This window comes from Aythya ferina, assembly GCF_964211825.1.
Source record: "Aythya ferina genome assembly, chromosome: 13".
In the NCBI taxonomy this organism is placed as follows: domain Eukaryota; kingdom Metazoa; phylum Chordata; class Aves; order Anseriformes; family Anatidae; genus Aythya; species Aythya ferina.
Window position 1 is genome coordinate 13,852,164 of NC_140311.1, and position 16,218 is coordinate 13,868,381.

Below are 16,218 nucleotides of genomic sequence, written 5' to 3' on the forward strand. Positions count from 1 at the left end.
TCCCTTCCAGTGACAGCGTTTCTAACAAGCCCAGAAAAACAGTGCAAACTTTGCCCCGTGGTTCTCTCTTTGGGAACGTTAATATTGCCTGACATTCCATGCGCAACGGCGTACGGCTGAGGACTGCAGTCAGTTGTCTCTGGGTTTGCAGCCAGGCTCAGAATCCTAAAGGTAAAGGTCCTGGGAAAAGCCTTGGTCAGAGCCAGGCCACTTCCCCAGGCGGTGGTCACAGCACCCAGCCTACCTGAGTTCAGGAGCATTTGGACAATGCTCTCAGATATATGGTCTGGTTGTGGGGTGCTGCTGTGTGGAGCCAGGAGCTGGACTTCGTGATCCTTGCTTGTGGGCCCCTTCCAACTTGGGATATTCTGTGACTCTTCCCTACCTGTACTCCGTGCTTGTCTCAGAGCACTTCTGATACCACCCGATTTCACTGTCATAACACTCCTGGGAAACAGAAGAGTACTGGCCTCACTTCAAAAGAGCACGGAGTCCAGACCAAGGTCAGCAAAACCCTAGCAGAGTAAGAAAACGTTGCTCTCATCAGCAGCCCTTCTCCCCTCTCTCCAGGAAGACCATCTTTTCTCACCTTGTCCCCCAAGGCAAATTTCATTTTTGCAGAAATAAACTCACGCCTGTTTCTCTAGCACAAGTCAAACGTAGCAACCCCAGACACCAAACAGGAGATCCGTAAGCCAAGATCAGCACAGCTGTATGCCTGCAGTGGTTAAAGTGACGTTAACATTTGTTAATGACAGCTTAGTCCCAGTGAAGTACTAAAGATGAACATCCTGAACACCCACATAAAATCATCGCAGTTTTCAGGGAAAGTTTTACTGGTGCAAGAAGACTTGAGTCATTTTTCTGCCATAAATTAGTTATTGCCCCTGTATGAATGCCACCAAAGATGTGTAAACCAGTACTTACCAGGGTTTTTCTTTACTATCTTTTTATTAAAGAAACAACATTTATCTAAAGCAGTGCTATTGCAAATGTAACCACAAGGTTGTCTAACATCAGTTCATCACTTTATTTCATAAAGAGTGTCCTTCAAATATATATAATGTTGATGAAACAAGCACTGAAATCATCATAAGCAATAAATAGTTCATAGAAATACAAAAAAAATACTCAAAGTGCCAAATGCTGCCTTCTGACATACTCGTGCCAATCCAACGGATCCGAATGGATGTAAAAAACATGGAGCCAGAATTCAGCCTTACTTCTCCAAGCCAATTACAGCAAAAGGAAGATCTGTACAAGTATCAAACTGTTCCCTGCTTCACATATGTATCTGGATTAACCACACAAAGTACAACAACTGAGGATTTATGCCAGCTGAGCAGCAGAAGCCAGCCTCAAGTCTCTGAAGTACAGCATTTCGCCATTATCCCCGGGAAAAGCTGGGATATTAACAACACACCAAATTAGCATCAAAGCATTAGTGGTAATACACTTAGGGTATTTAGGGAACTACTTCTAAACCTAAATGTCAGACAATTTGTCTCTAATATTCCCTGCAGATTAGTACAAAATGGTTGTAATAGATGCAAATCCTGCACCCCTTTGCACAGGCACGTACAGCTGAAATAGCTGCAGAGCCACATCCCTGTGCTGTGGGGGCAGGCAGCTCCTCAAAAGTACACCCCAGGTTTCTTCTCATTCCCTAGGGAAAAGTGCTGCTTCGTGTATTTCTGTGCAGGGACACAAAGCTTTTGGTGTTACGGTTTGCACCACCAGGATGGAGCGAATCTCCAGCGTGGAGTCCAGATCATTTACACAGCACATCTGTAGCCACTTACGGGAGAGGAAAAGCGTCTGGGGTTTGTGCTCCTGGGGGAAGGAAGAGGGAGTCCCAGCTTATTTTTGGGAAAAGGTGGTGCAGGAGAGAGATGCAGACAGCTGGAAGGCACGGAGGAGACAGTGAGGGTCCTGGCTTGCTCCTCCAGACATCAAGAGTGCCCAGAGAGAAGACATGCGGGGCAAGCATCACCCACCCCACACGTGAGCACCAAGCAGGGCAAGGGCAACTGAGGCTCTGGGGACAGCCTCCCCTCTGCACCCATTCCTCCACTTACAGCGTTACTACTTTTAGTAAAAGTTCCAGACTGTATTATGGGGGTAACATTTACAGGCTAGTCTAGCAGGAAAAGGACTTGTATCTCAAAAAAAGCTGGATTCAACAGAAAAAACAGCATTGCTGACTGCTACTTGATTTCCCAACTGTTAGAGACTACCTTTATATAGGATTTATTTCCTATCAAGGCTGTTCTTTATAAGGCTCTGCCTTTCCATGCTTATGATTTTGTATTGATTGATCTATTTGGTGAAATCAAATTGAAAAAATTAATTACCTTAATCAGACCTTTTTAATTTTGGAAGACACAGAGGGGAAGACATCTACATCAAACACCTCCAGCTTTCTCACAGAACGGGTGAAAGAAGACATTACCTCCCAGCCTGTCAATCCTAGAAGAGACACCCAACCCTACACCAGGTGAGCGCCCTTTCCATTTGCAGGAAAATCCTCCCAGGTCTACCCAGGTTTGAGCTTTCAGGAGAAGGAGTTTGAACAAGCTCCGGGGTGACTCAGGCATAGGCTCTGGACACCTGGCATCTTCTGTGCCCACGTCTCCCTCCACCAGGGCTAAGATCTCCTTGTAAATGTGTGTTTGGGCTGCTGCAGCATTTCATACAAGTGACAAGAGCTCCACATCTCCACAGAAGAGCATGAAGCCAGCACTTTAGAGGACCTTTCACTATTTTTTAAGTGCTACTTTTTTTATGCTTTTCCCGTACCTGTCAGCAGACACTGGAGCTTTGTATGTTCTCTTATGCTTGTTTTACGGTAGCTCTATTGATCTGCTTAATAACCAGCCTCAAGGAATTGCACTGTTAAATCTTCTAGAAACAAAATCTTTCTGACCAGGTCAGCTATTAGGAGAAAGTGAGAACCCTCATAAACTACGTATTTTCCTTCCTCAGCATCTTTGGACACAGAAACTACCATGAAATCAGTGAGGTAAATCCCCTGACATTTCCCTTATTAAGTAAATGAATTAACATAGATATTTGTTGTTTTGTTCTTTAAGACTCCTGCAACTTTTCTTATGTAAGTGTCTGAAAGCAAAACTGGTACCTAATTTAAAGCCAGTGATACCAAAGTGATCAACTTCATATAGACGCAAACATTAACTCCAGTCTCACCTAGTTTGCCATAAATATTCATAAGGAAAAGCCTAACTTCACACCGCAACCACTGCATGCCATGGTGTAGAACAGAACAGAAAGTCCTAGCATCTGTTTTGATGTGGTGTTTTTAGCTTTTTTGATACTGAAGAACACCACACAAGTGTAAAACAGCAGCAATGTTGCAGGCAAGATGACGCTGGGAGCTCCTTAAACGTTGGCTAGCGAGATGCAGCTGCTGCACGATTCTTACAGGGTGCTGTCCAGCCCAAAGTCAGCAAAGCAGAGGTGTGCTTCCTTTCTGCTGCTAACACGTGCCCCTGCCACGCTGCTTTTCCACCAGACACCAGCCTCTTGGCACCACCAGGATTAGGCAAAGAAGCCAGGTCAGAGGAGAGACCTACTCTGTAACCGCGTAATCAGAATTCAAAGGCTTGGTTATCTTTCCTTCCACATTCAAAGTACTAGGAGTGAACAGAGTTAGCTGGAAAAAAGAGTTAAAAGAAATTAAGAAATCAGAGTGCTGCACCAACAGGTCACTGAAGACTTCGAGTACAGCACACTCCCCTCACTGCCAGAACAGCTGCCTGTGAAAGTGGGTGAGAGATCTTGAAAACTCACGGCACCACAGCCTGGAGACTTCTGACAGGGGTTTGGATCTTTACTTTCCTAACTCGTAGCAGGAGTTGTCTAGCCTGAGCCATTTGGTACAAACAATCCAAATAGGCAGCTAGGTTTATATGGTCAAAGCAACAACAAAAAAAAGCCTTTGAACAACTTCTTTGAATCACACTGTCCTAAGCTTTAGGACATTCACATGCAGACCTTTACGGGGGAGACTGTCACATTTTGCAAACAGAAAAGTAAGGATGTATGGCACAAAATTCTTTAAATACTATCTCCAGAGCCTAGTGCTAAAGCCACACTGCCTCCTGGGCAGAAGACCTGCGTGTATTTTGGCTTGTACAATCAAATTTGATTTAAATTTAATGAAGAAATTCAGGAATATCATTTTTCAGAAAGCAAATGATATAGTATCAGATTAAGCTCATATCTGCAAAAACATGATGTTTGTTCTTTCTATAAAGTATATTTGTTACAATCAAGATGTAAGATTAAATGTGCTGTATCGTCATGCAATGAAGTACCACTATTATGCTGACCCCCGAAGCCAAGAGCTATCAAAATAAAAATCCGGGGGTGTTTTCCCCCCTTTTATGAAAAGGGAGATGTAAACAAAAAATAAACTGTTGTTATTTTCTAGATCTGCCCACAGATGAAGTGATTATCTGACCTCATAAAGCATCCAAGACAGTGAAATTGGTTTTGGTCTATTTCTCTAGTCCCCTGGGATGCTGTTTTGTGCTCATCTCTCCTCTCTTCCTCTACTTCTCCACCACAAGCAAACACAGAACACAAGAAGAAAATTCTGGCTTCTGCTTCTCTATAACCTTGACAGGGTTGGTTTTGATCTCTGTCAAATTCCAAAGGAAAAAGGAACAAGCAAGAAGTACAAGCATGCTCGTTCAGAAGAACAAGGCAGGCTCTGGGCCATGTTTGAAGCCTGGAGGAGCTCTTTCATCCACTGTCAATAAGAATTGCACATACCTATTTTCATCTGAACCTTCTTACAAAACAGGAAAGCCAAAAGGTGAATTCTGAAGTCTGCAATCAGGTCAAGTAAGCTGCTAAATAGTCAGGCCGCTGCCTAGAGTTCTGGGAGGATTTTGCACTGCATTGTGCTAATCATTTAGAATAAAGCCCCTAAATAACTATTAATCTGCTCCGCTCATAAAGCAAAGACAGCCATCTCTTTAAAGATTAGTTTTCCAACAGAATCTAAAGTAATCTCTCCGAAAAAGTAGGTGGATTAAACTCCACTTCTTTTGTAGTTTAACAGCACATTCATACTTGCATGACCGCTGAAAAAGCAGGCGTATGGGATGATTTGGCTCCATGGGCTAAATGCCCTCTGAAGCACGGATCCTTTCAGAGGGGCTTTGCTTTCAAGTCTGGTATGACACAGAAAAACATCACTTGTTAAAACTCTTAACAGTTTAGCAAGATTTCAGAAAAGCATTCCAGCAGATGACCTGACTTAAAACTTGATGCTGTGTTTCTTCACTACAATCAAGTGTTTCTCTCTCCTCCAAAGCTCCAGTCCTTACGGGGTCCGCAGCACACCGCAGAGGTCAGGTACCTGCCACAAGCTGAAGGTGATCCCTGGGACTTTCCTAGCTCTATTTATTTGCCATTTTAAAATTAGGAGGGATATGCATCAAATTTCCCTGTATATTCCAGAAAGAAGTTCAGATTCTTCCATAAGCATTAATTTCTTACAGCATAAGATGAATATGGTTTAGCGATGATAACCAAAACCATTCCCCCACCAGAAGAAAAGCCCCACAAGCAAATTCCCTGATCTTGGAGGACAACTCGTGGAATACATTCCAGCACACGAAGATGCAAGATTTCTATTTCCCCACAGAGATATTCCAAAATCCCATTACTGAGTCCCATCTCCGAGGAGAGGAGGGGTTTTGTTTGTTTTCATTTTACTTAGTTTAGATCGACTCCTTTTAATCAGTCAGAACAAAATGTTTTCACGTAGGAAAGAAAAAGCTCGGTACAAAACAGTCCTGATGGAATGGAGGAACTTGGAATAGGAAATGAAGGCAGAATAAAAATGCAGCAAGCAAAGATGTGCCTCTGAGTGCCTTTATTACCCAGCTGCATGCGGGGACAGTTTGCTCCCAGAGGAAATCATTACGAAGTTGACTTTTAACAAGCTGGACCTGGAAACCAAATTCAGCCTTTAGGGCCGATCCAAACTTTGATGGCTGTTCTGCTGCTAGTTTTGTGGAGCTTCTGAGTGTGGCCTCAGACTGATTTTGTGTTTTTGCCTTTTAGGCTTAATTTCTGCTCAGGATTTTCTGAGGAAGGGAGCGTGAGCATGCACATTTACCTGCTGCAGGATTCAGCAGGCACTGCCTGTTTCCCAGCTCCACTGCTGCCTTCCTTCCCTGAGCAAGTCCAGACAGACTCAGGAGTCAGGTCAGGTACACGAGAGAAAAATTAGCTAGGGTCACAAATGATTCTCATTCTTGCCACAATTCAGGAATCACACTCAGGAATTCAAGCCCCATTTTTAAATACTCCATGCTATCTGAAGTGTTTTGTTGATACTGTTAGGCTCCTAGTTTAAAAACGAGGATGTCACACAGACAGACAGACAAAAGGCTTACTGCACTCCCCAGCCACCTTACATGTTTCATTCCAACTCTGCTTGCCTTTAAAGACTACTCCACCACCAAATCCTACCCAACTTTGCAATTAAGAGTGGAAGAATCAAGCTCAAGAAGAAAGCAAATGACACCCCTTCAACACAAAGTAAATAACCCACATTTGCAATGCATCCTTTGTAATTTAAACTCGTGGCAACAGAGTCCTCAAAAGTAACTCCAGTCACATTTCTTCAATTTAGAAATATCCTTTCAAGGCACTGAAAAAAAAACCCTCCGGAACTTCAAAGCCAAACAATTCTTTCAGCATCACGATGCCTCACAGCTCCCCAAAGTTGGCAGAACTTGCTAACAGAGTTTCTCAACATGAGAGAAAATACGTGCTGCCAGCTGAGAGTCAGAGCTCTGCAACCACACAAGAAAATACAGCGGGAATGAGAACGCATACAGCCATTTTAGTCAAAAGCCCTTTCTGGTACACATTCAGAACCACCTGAAAACGCAGTTTTCCATTAACTTTTAAAGGAATCAGCATTTCTTTTATGAGACTATTTGTCTTAGGGTGAACATCTACAGATCAATACAGCACCGATGCAGACATGTTACTCTATCAATCATCTGTTAAGAAGAGCTGCAGAACTTTATATTTTGTATATTTCTAGACTTTAATACCCAGCATAACCAATTAGTACTGCTGTCCGCAATGTTACACAAGTTCACTCCCTGAAATTGCCATGATGGAAAACTCTACAGTTATAAATGAGAAGCTGCAGATTGATTTGCATTTAATAACGGTACCACTGAACCTTTCTTACCACTCGCAATTTTTCCCCATCTGCTACCAGAATGGAAGTTTAGGATCTATTATTCCCACAAGGGGACTTACCCAGCTGGACATCTATAACAGTTGGCTGGTTCTCCATGGGGAACAATGGCTTTGGAGGCTTGTCTGTGAGCAAAGCTAGAAAAGAAAATGAGAAAACGTAATGGAAAAATTGAGACAAATAACTGGATAAGAAAAGCTCTGTCATGTAAGCAACCACAGGTTTGTACACTTGATGGCATGCAAACATTTATTACCTAATACTGCTGCTTTGGCTGCTAAGCTGCCAATGCAGGGCTCAATTCCTAGTGGCTGCAGTGGGCACCGATAAAGTGGAAATAAGTAATTTCAGGAGTTATGTTCTTAACACGAAGCAGCAAGAGGAACTCCATTTGTCATTTTTAATCCAGACACAACACCTACGTCAATTTTAGATTCTCATCCTGTAAAGTTACAGGCATAATTCATTTGCAACATCCACCTAATCATTCCAGCATGACCAACCCCAACATTTAAGTTTCCCCAATGCAGTATTTAGATTCTTAAAGAGAAGAACCCAGCATCTGGATGCTCTTCTCAAAGTGGGGACCTTGCTGCTTCTATTCTGAGGTTTCTCTGTTGGGAGAGCTGGAAACAACACCCAGGTGTCCGCTCAAGCCACAAGGACAGACAGACATGGGCAATGCTAGTCCTGAGCAGTACAGCTACAGACACCAGCTTCATGACCCAGTGTAAGAGCTCAGTCCCAGCCTGTGTATGCAAGTTTGAGCTACAAGAACGAGTATTCCTGAAGTATACATACATAATATGGGGAGATTTTTATTTTAAAACAAATACAGCATCTTGTACCAAAAAAAAAATAAATTAAATTAAACACTTCAAATATACTTCAAAACTTCTTCAGTTAAAATTGATCACTAGAAGTTATTTGATCGGAGTTCGCAAACTAAGCTTGCATTTTCCCATAAAAGACAAAGGCAAGATCACCCTCAGCTCCTCAGAAGCCTCAGCACCTACCGGTCTGATGGGAAACTAGCAGGCCCGGAGCTTTGCTAGCTGGAGCTGAGAGCTGCCCTTGGCCAGGCAGCAGGTCTCTGCAGCCAGGAGGAAGGAGCTCTGCACTCTCCTGCCCCACGCTCCCAGTGGAGCTCAGCTCACTGGTGTGCTGGGAGGACATCTCTGCAGCAGCACCTTGCAGCTCACCTTCTGCAGGGCTTTCAAAGAAGCCAGGTGATCAGCTGAAGCAGCGGTGCAGCAGTCACACATCTCACTAATCTGTGAGAGAGCTCTGATAAGCAGTGATCAAATGGCAGCTGTGCAAAGTCAGAGGCAGCTCAACTCTGCTATCAAAGGATCTGCAACCCACACAACATCAAGCCCACATCTGAAGAAGGTGACAAATTGGGTGACTGTCAGCACAACCAGCTCCCCATTTTGTTTAAATGAAAACAGAGCTCCTTCCACTGACACCTCGGCCATGCTTTGCTCATTGCTGAACAGACATTTCAGTAACAAGCCAACAGCCAACATTTCTGATCCAAAGCACACATTGGTAAGAACCCTTTGCAAGGTTTACCCACACGGACAACACAGGAATCTCCTAAGGGATTTAAACAGCATCTCAATAAGCCTAAAGCCACAAGAAGGGCTCAGAATGAAAGATAAATGGGAAATATGAATGGGAAATTCTGTTGATGAGAATTCAGCACATGTCCAAGACCTCATAATGAAAGCAAAGACTGAAGTGGAGAAAGATCAGCTTAAGAACACAATTCTAAGCAGCTTCATATAGCAGGTAGATATTTTTTTTTTTGAGGGAGGAAGTCTGACAAAAATAAAGTCCCAGTTCCCCAAACCTGACATTTCAGTTGAGCGTGGGCCCCTTCACTTCATGAGGACTCTCAGTAGCATTTCATTTTCTACTACCATCTCTTTGCTCTTTTCCCTTAATCTTTTGCTACCCTTAAACCTTCCTTGTGTTATTACTTTTCATCTCTGGTACTAACTTGTCCTCTCTGTGCACCATATGACTTGGGGAAGCTGCACCCATGTGGTGCCAGGGTGTTCAGGCTTTTCTTGCTTCATGTTCTTTGCAGATTCCCACTGCACCCCTCACAACCCACCCCAAGCAGGGCTTCCCCTGCTTCCCTTAAATAACTGGTTTTATTTTGCCATATTGTTCTTGGAGGGTAGTGGTTGTAAGGAGCTGACAGCCCATCAGAGCTCCATATGCAGGAGCTGGAGTGGCCCAGAGGGATTCTGAGCCCAGCAGGTAGCGAACTGCTGGCTCTTCAATGTCATGCACGTTCATAAAAAACAAAAGCCAGCCTTATTTTCGAGGTCAGACAACAGATTACTTATTCACCTTGTGAAATTCACTTTTGGTCCTTCTTAAGCAGTAAGAAGATGCAAGATACTCTCAGCTGCAAAGAATTCTGATCTAAAACAAGATCTCTGTACTCGACAGAAGTCCATAAACAGCCTCTATGCAAATGCACATTCCTCTAAGAGAAGTTTTGTGAGTTCCCTGGACAATTTTATAGATCACAGAGGCACTCTGATCTTCAGCCTTGCTGAAAGGGAAGACAGAGCAAAAAGTTAAAGCTGTTACTATGCCATTGTGCCTTTAATGAAGCTAGCAACATTATGCTTTCTTACCTAACTCCTGCTTCATATCCCACAAAACCACTTTAAATTACACCAATGACATGCACTGCGGACGTTCTGCCTAGCAGGAACAGGACTCAGCAGAACTTCTGCAGAGCAACATGCGTGTGCCTCGTTACTGTCAGAGGGAGAGCAGGATGGAGCTGTCTGCAGGTTGTTCAGATCCCTGGGAACACAACACACTCCTGGGCTGCTCTGAGCAGCAGTACTACTGCAGCAAAGCTGCTTGAACAAGGATGTTTTGGTTCCCCAAAGCACCATTTTTTTTTTTTGCCTTTCCCAGACACTTGGTCCAACAAGGCAGCGCTCTAAGCAGTTCTCTGCCTTGCCCTGCCCTTCTGGGACTTCACAAAGGCTGGGATGGCTTTATCAGTGGTTGCTTGTGCAAGCGCCAGCTCCACAATGCTGAATTAAGGCTGACTGGAAGCCTCAGGTAGGGTTTTGTGCTTTGTCCTGGAGTAACAGCTAGTAGGACCCACTGTATGGGGCAGCATCCAGCTACCCACAGGACTGACCGAAAAAGAAAACAGCCCAGAAGGAACAGCCCCTGGTTTTAAGCGCCAGTGCAGTACAAGAGCCTAGCTGCTCACTTTCTCCCCCACCACAGCCTTATCATTTCAAAAACATCTCGTTCCATAGCCAAACTTGCACATAACACACTAATGGAGCTCTCCTGAAAAAGCACAAAGCAGTTGAAAAGAGACTGCCTTAGGACTGGGGGAAGGGCTCACAGCTCAAAAAACCACCAGGCATCTCAGAGAGCGCCAGCTCCCTCCGTTAGTTACCTGTCACAGCTCTATTCCCTGTATTATTCCCTACCTTCCTGCTGTAGCAGCCCTGCAGTGCTTTCTCCACTCCTCTCCTTCCCAGCAGCCACAGGCAGGAATAACTCAGGCTGCTGCTACAAAGGCAAGCCCCTTACTGCAATTTTTGGGCAGCTGAGCTGCTTACAACTTCTGAATTTAACACCCCCACATCAGGTGAAGGCATGCCCTGAGCCAACAGGGATCACCTGTGCCCCAAGCACCCGAACTTCTACCAGCACCAAGCCAGTCACACTCAAATACAGCTGCTTACAAGGTGGAGGGCTTCTTTCTTGGGACGGCACAGCCGAACTGCTTTCCAGACCAGACAGAGAGCTCTTCTAAGGGAGCTAAAGGCAGAAGTGTAAAAATATTAATTCGTATATGGCTAAGAATCAGCCAAATAGTGGGGAAAGGTTTTCCTCTTTCTCTTCTCCCTTGGTGTGGATGGTGACTTTTCCTCTTGTCGTGATGTACCCAGAGTACGGTTGCTGTTCTATGATTTTGCTATGGATGTGCCTCCTGGACATTTGTTCATGTGATTTGCAATGATGAAAAGTGATGAAAGGAGCAATTATCCAAATATCAAGCAGAATGCAGAGAATCTAACAAAATTGTTTCAAATCTTCCACGAGACAATTGCATGCCAGCCTACTTCCTTAAATCAAAGGATCTGGCATTTTCCCACCAGTAATTAGCGCAGAGCCTCCAGTATCACTCAAACAAGGATCTGGCTAACCTTTTGACAGCAGAACTGATGTGTTTGAATAGCATCCTCCGGGGCAAATAACAGCATGCCAAGTCCTTCATCTGCAAGTAGCTCATACCCCAAGTTAAGCTTTTGTTCGCTCCTAGTTCAAATACACACGCTTCCAGGCACGGCTCAGATCTGCTTTGGCATCCAACGATCTTGGCAGTGACGTTGTAACTTTCACACCGGAGGCGGAGCTGTGTGCGAAATGCCAGATGAGGACGTTAAGCAGAGGGCAGGTGCTGCGAGGCAAAGTGCAGCATCGTGCTGCTTGGAGAAGAGGCACCTAACTCCCTTTGGCTCATCTGAAATCCCAGCCCGTGCCGGCCGATTTCTCAGTGGCTGACAGTAAAATGCTCCAGGCCTGACCTGCTACTGCCTCCTGGTATGTTTGCTTACACCTCAGCAAATGTGTGAGCCACTTGTGCAGATGTAAATGTGAAAGCGACAGCTACCGGCTTGGCTGCCAGGGACTGAGCTGTGCACTCGCAGAGTTAAAAGCTTGTCTGAAGAGCCAGGGGTTCCCACTCGGGCTCGTAATAAATATCCTCTGGGGACTGAGCCTCCAGCACACGTTCAGCAGCGAGTCACTCCCGGATCAGAAGGATCGCTTTTCATTCAGCAGTAAATTACCACACAAGGTGAAAAGCAGCAAAGAACCGCATCAAGCAGCTCATTCATACAAATGCAGCTCCACGAGGCCGTGATTCTGCGGGGAGCCTGCTCCCTGATCAGCTGCATTGTGGCGGTGCAGCACTCAGCCCCAGCACCTCCTCAGCACCCAGCCCTTGTGCTGCGCCCCAGCAGCTGCAAGCTGGCAGGATGACTGCACCTCCAGCCGTCACTTGCTGTAACAGAAATGAAGCCGTTGCAACTAAACGTTGTCGCAGGATAAATGTCTTCACCTTTGAAGATCAACGCTGAGCCCTCATTCTCAATAAACTCCAACTCGATAAGCTCAGAACTTGTGTGGAAGCCAGGAGTCATCCCCCAGCGACAAAGAGTTTTGCTCTGTTTATGACTATTCAAACAAGAAATGCATCTTTGGGGACAATGGGGTGAAATGATACGGCAACTGGAGGCCTCCCCCTCTACCACCAGCACCGCGAATATCAGTTTCTGCACACTGCCTGGGATCAGAGTGCTTTAATGTTTGGTCTGCCTCTGTGGGACTGTTTCCTGCAAGAAGGATTTTAGCCTTTTGGTATTAGCAGTAAATGATTAGAATTTATCACATTAATTGTTTTTATGACAGAGAGAGACAACACAATCACCGTTTTAAGGAAGATGCTGTGTCTCTGCTGAAATGCAGATGAATTTTGAAGCACTCAAACGCTCTCGGATCGTTACTGCTGGGTTTGATTCGAACCCATTAAGCCCTTGATAATTTGGAACAGACCCGTGCTTGGGAGGTCCTGCTTCTGGCACCAAACAGAAGCTGGCCCCGCTTGTAGCCCCCTTGACTTTGAGAGCAGTGAAAATCCTTAATGACGAGCTGCGTCCGTCTGTCCTGCTCTTGCCAGCTGCTCCAACAGCTCCTGCTGCAAGGTCGTGCCTTGCAGCACAGGGTGCCTATTTCAAATGAGCAACAGCAGCTGACAATTCTGTTGTGAAATCATCTCTGCCAGGCTCTGAAGTCTTGCTGCCAGGCTGCTCACCTAAGATGCCTTCAGCTACTGCACACAGGAAGCTCTCAGAGCAGATGCAGATGGAGGAACTACTGTGGGGAGGAGGGCAGGAGCTTTGTTGAATTCATGAATATATTAAGAAAAGTAAAAAGGAACTGAATTTTAGATTTTTTTGGCTTCTCCAGTTTGCAGATTTGTGGAGGACCTTCTGCCCCCTTCTTACAAGGCAATCAAGTCACGTAGGGCTGCAGAAAAAGAGTGGTGAGGTTCTGATGGCACTCATGCAACAGAACCTAACTTAGGGGGACTCTGGTGAAGTGAAACAGAAATGACAGCAGAGACTGCACACGCATGAAGTACAGATGACAGAATCCCACAAGGTGTCTATCACAAAGTAATTACACCAGGGCTGTTCTAACAACACTCCTGCAGTACCCACATCAAATGCCAGTGGCAGCTGACTGTCAGGTGTCTCTGGATGCGAGCCATTAGCAGCCTGCAGTGGCACTGAGGGCATGGGTTGCTCTCAGGGCTGCCACTAGGGCCATGCTGGGGTAGGTGCTGGGAAGCAGCACGGTTCTGTGTTAGCAGGGCTCTGGCTGATGATACCAAGTTTCCACATTCCTGCGGTTGCCAACACCACATCTTTCTTTTCACCACGTTTATAAATTTCACAGATTGGGTATGATTATACGCGATCATTTTATCCTCTTCCTAAATGTGAGTCTTGCAGCTTTCTTTTATGAGGTGAGCATGAGTTTCCCGAGAAACAGAGAAAAAAAGCGTAATAAATTGTTGCTAAATGTAAATTGCATTTTCTTGCAATATAATTCATGAAAATCTCAAATGGAGTGTGCTTTATTTAATGAATTGAGTGTATTTAACACAAAGGATACATCATTTCACCTGCACTGAAAATGTCTCTCTTGACTATGGGCATTGAAGCAGCCCTCCATTTCAAGGAGATCTACAAAGAACATCTTACAACATTTTATCTTTTGGATTTCTTAATTCTTTTTTTTCTTTTTGTCGTACAAAGAAGTAAAGGAGTGGTGACAGATGAAGCCAGATCTCCTCATCCATCTCAAAGGGACAGCTGGGGGCTCTGCATGCAGATGAAAGCTATCATTCTTGTCAACCTCAAGTCAGAGCACCAAAACCCTGCTGTCCACAACCAATTCATGTTCCATGATGGATGTGGCCACTCGTGTGTGGTGAGGTACCGCACCACGGCACAACCCCAGCAACATGAGCTAACACGGAGTGGATTTCACATGTTATTTGATTAAAACCCAAAGCGATCCATTATTTTCTGAACTAAACCCCTCGTATCAAAAGAGAATCATTGTGGACGATGAATGCCAGCTACGTACTGATTCACCTAAGGTCCTGTAGCTAAACAAAACTGTGGATGCTCTTTGTGGGGCTGGGAAAAGCCCTCTCCAAGCTCAGCAGGAGCTCCCTGCCATGCACACCACAATCAGGCAATGCAGGAGCCGGCCCCACCTTCCCACCTCCCTTGGTTTGCTGTCTCAGACAGCCACGAGCCTGCCCGTGCCTTGAGAGCCCACAGCCCAAACCCTTCTTCCAGACCAAGGATTTGTGCACAGCTTTTCAAAGAGGACAGAGCTACTGAAGATCTGCATTAATAATACACTTCACTTGAAGGCTCAAAGGCAGTAGAGACCATCCAAAACTCGTGCTTTGGACATAATTAGATATTGCGCCATGTAACAGCTTGGTCTTCTTTGATGTTCAGCAGGAGCACCGCAATTTCAAAGCTGCCACACAGCAAACAACCTCTAGATGAGAATCCAATTTTAAGTTTTTCAGATTAACAATATTCATGAACAAGAAATATGGACACTTCTGTTAAGTCCTCCCTTGCCAATGGATTACTCTCAATAGGTGATTAATGAGGAGGTTTCATCCTGCCCCATCCCGCCTGTTAATTCTGATCCTTCTTTAGATTAAGATGCTGGCTTGGGAGGCTTTGCTACAATAATGAGAAGCGTTACTACACTTGACAAGGAAAACCTTTTCATAAAATGTTTATGCAATATTGATGTAGGCTCAGTGTCTCTAATTTGTCTTCAAAAGCTACATGATATGTTGTGCCAGGTTTTGCTATTATTTTTCCTTCTCCTTTGACATGAAATGTTGAACTGTAGTAGTCACTAAACACCTGTAGCACCGTTAAGAAAAAATTGGGCAGAGTCATATCACCAGTGTATGGATTAGAAGGAAAATGAATAAAAGCAGGAATAATATAGGCATGTAAAGTAATCAGAGGTACACTTGCTGCTGTTTATCCTGCCTCATGAGTCATGATTCTGCCTCAGTATAATTCCCCCAACCCTTATTAACAGAGGGAGATAATTTTTACATTACGGGAAAAAAAAAGAAACAAAAAAAATAATATGCAAAAGCCAAGCAACATCAAGCAGAAAATAGTAAACTCTCTGAAATCTAGGGAGAATCTCCACCTGATTGCCAGGACAGCAACCAGCAGTGCTCCCTCCACCCCACAGCCCCTGGGACACTGCTGGTAAAGCAGCTCAGAACAGAGATCCCTTCCCTTAGCTTCTGCACTTCCCCGCTGTTCCCAGCTTTAAGGTTTTCTGCTGCTTATTTCCAGCAGCCAGATGCATGTTTTGCAGCAGGGATGTAATTTCTGAGAGATTTTTCATGGAATTGTGTCATCTTGTTGTAACGAACCTGCTCGACACTTCGTTTTCCTGTTGAAAGTGACTTTTGTTTGTCATGTGTTGAAGCAATTTGAGATTTCTGCTTTGGCATTTTCAACAAGAGAACAAGACGATTCAATCTGTTCTGGTTAGTAAATGACATTACATTTAAACTGCATCATTCAAAGAAAACTCAGCATACTATTTTGACTGCCATTGTATATCTTATCTTATACATCATTATGTGCTGCTGCTGCTGCCACAGCTTAGGGAACGATGTTCAAGCAACAAAGGAAAGAATTTAAAGAGGACACCCCAACTCACAGGTTTTCTAACAATACTACCCTGAAATTTCCATTTCCTTCTGAAACACTATTCCCAAATTGCATTTTTCAGGTTTGCCTTTAGAGGGGGAATCCTGAAAATTT

The 16,218-nt window shown here is 44.5% G+C and overlaps 1 protein-coding gene across 20 annotated transcripts in view; it reads right to left on the minus strand.

Moving 5' to 3' along the window:
- IL1RAPL2 (interleukin 1 receptor accessory protein like 2) overlaps positions 1 to 16,218 on the minus strand; it is a 391,415-nt gene that overhangs the window by 90,828 nt on the left and 284,369 nt on the right. For all 20 annotated transcript variants that reach the window (XM_084534704.1, XM_084534717.1, XM_084534715.1 and 17 more), the window contains one exon: positions 7,318 to 7,392. In XM_084534704.1, coding sequence (XP_084390830.1) covers positions 7,318 to 7,392 — 75 coding nt within the window. The remainder of the gene's footprint in view (positions 1 to 7,317; positions 7,393 to 16,218) is intronic.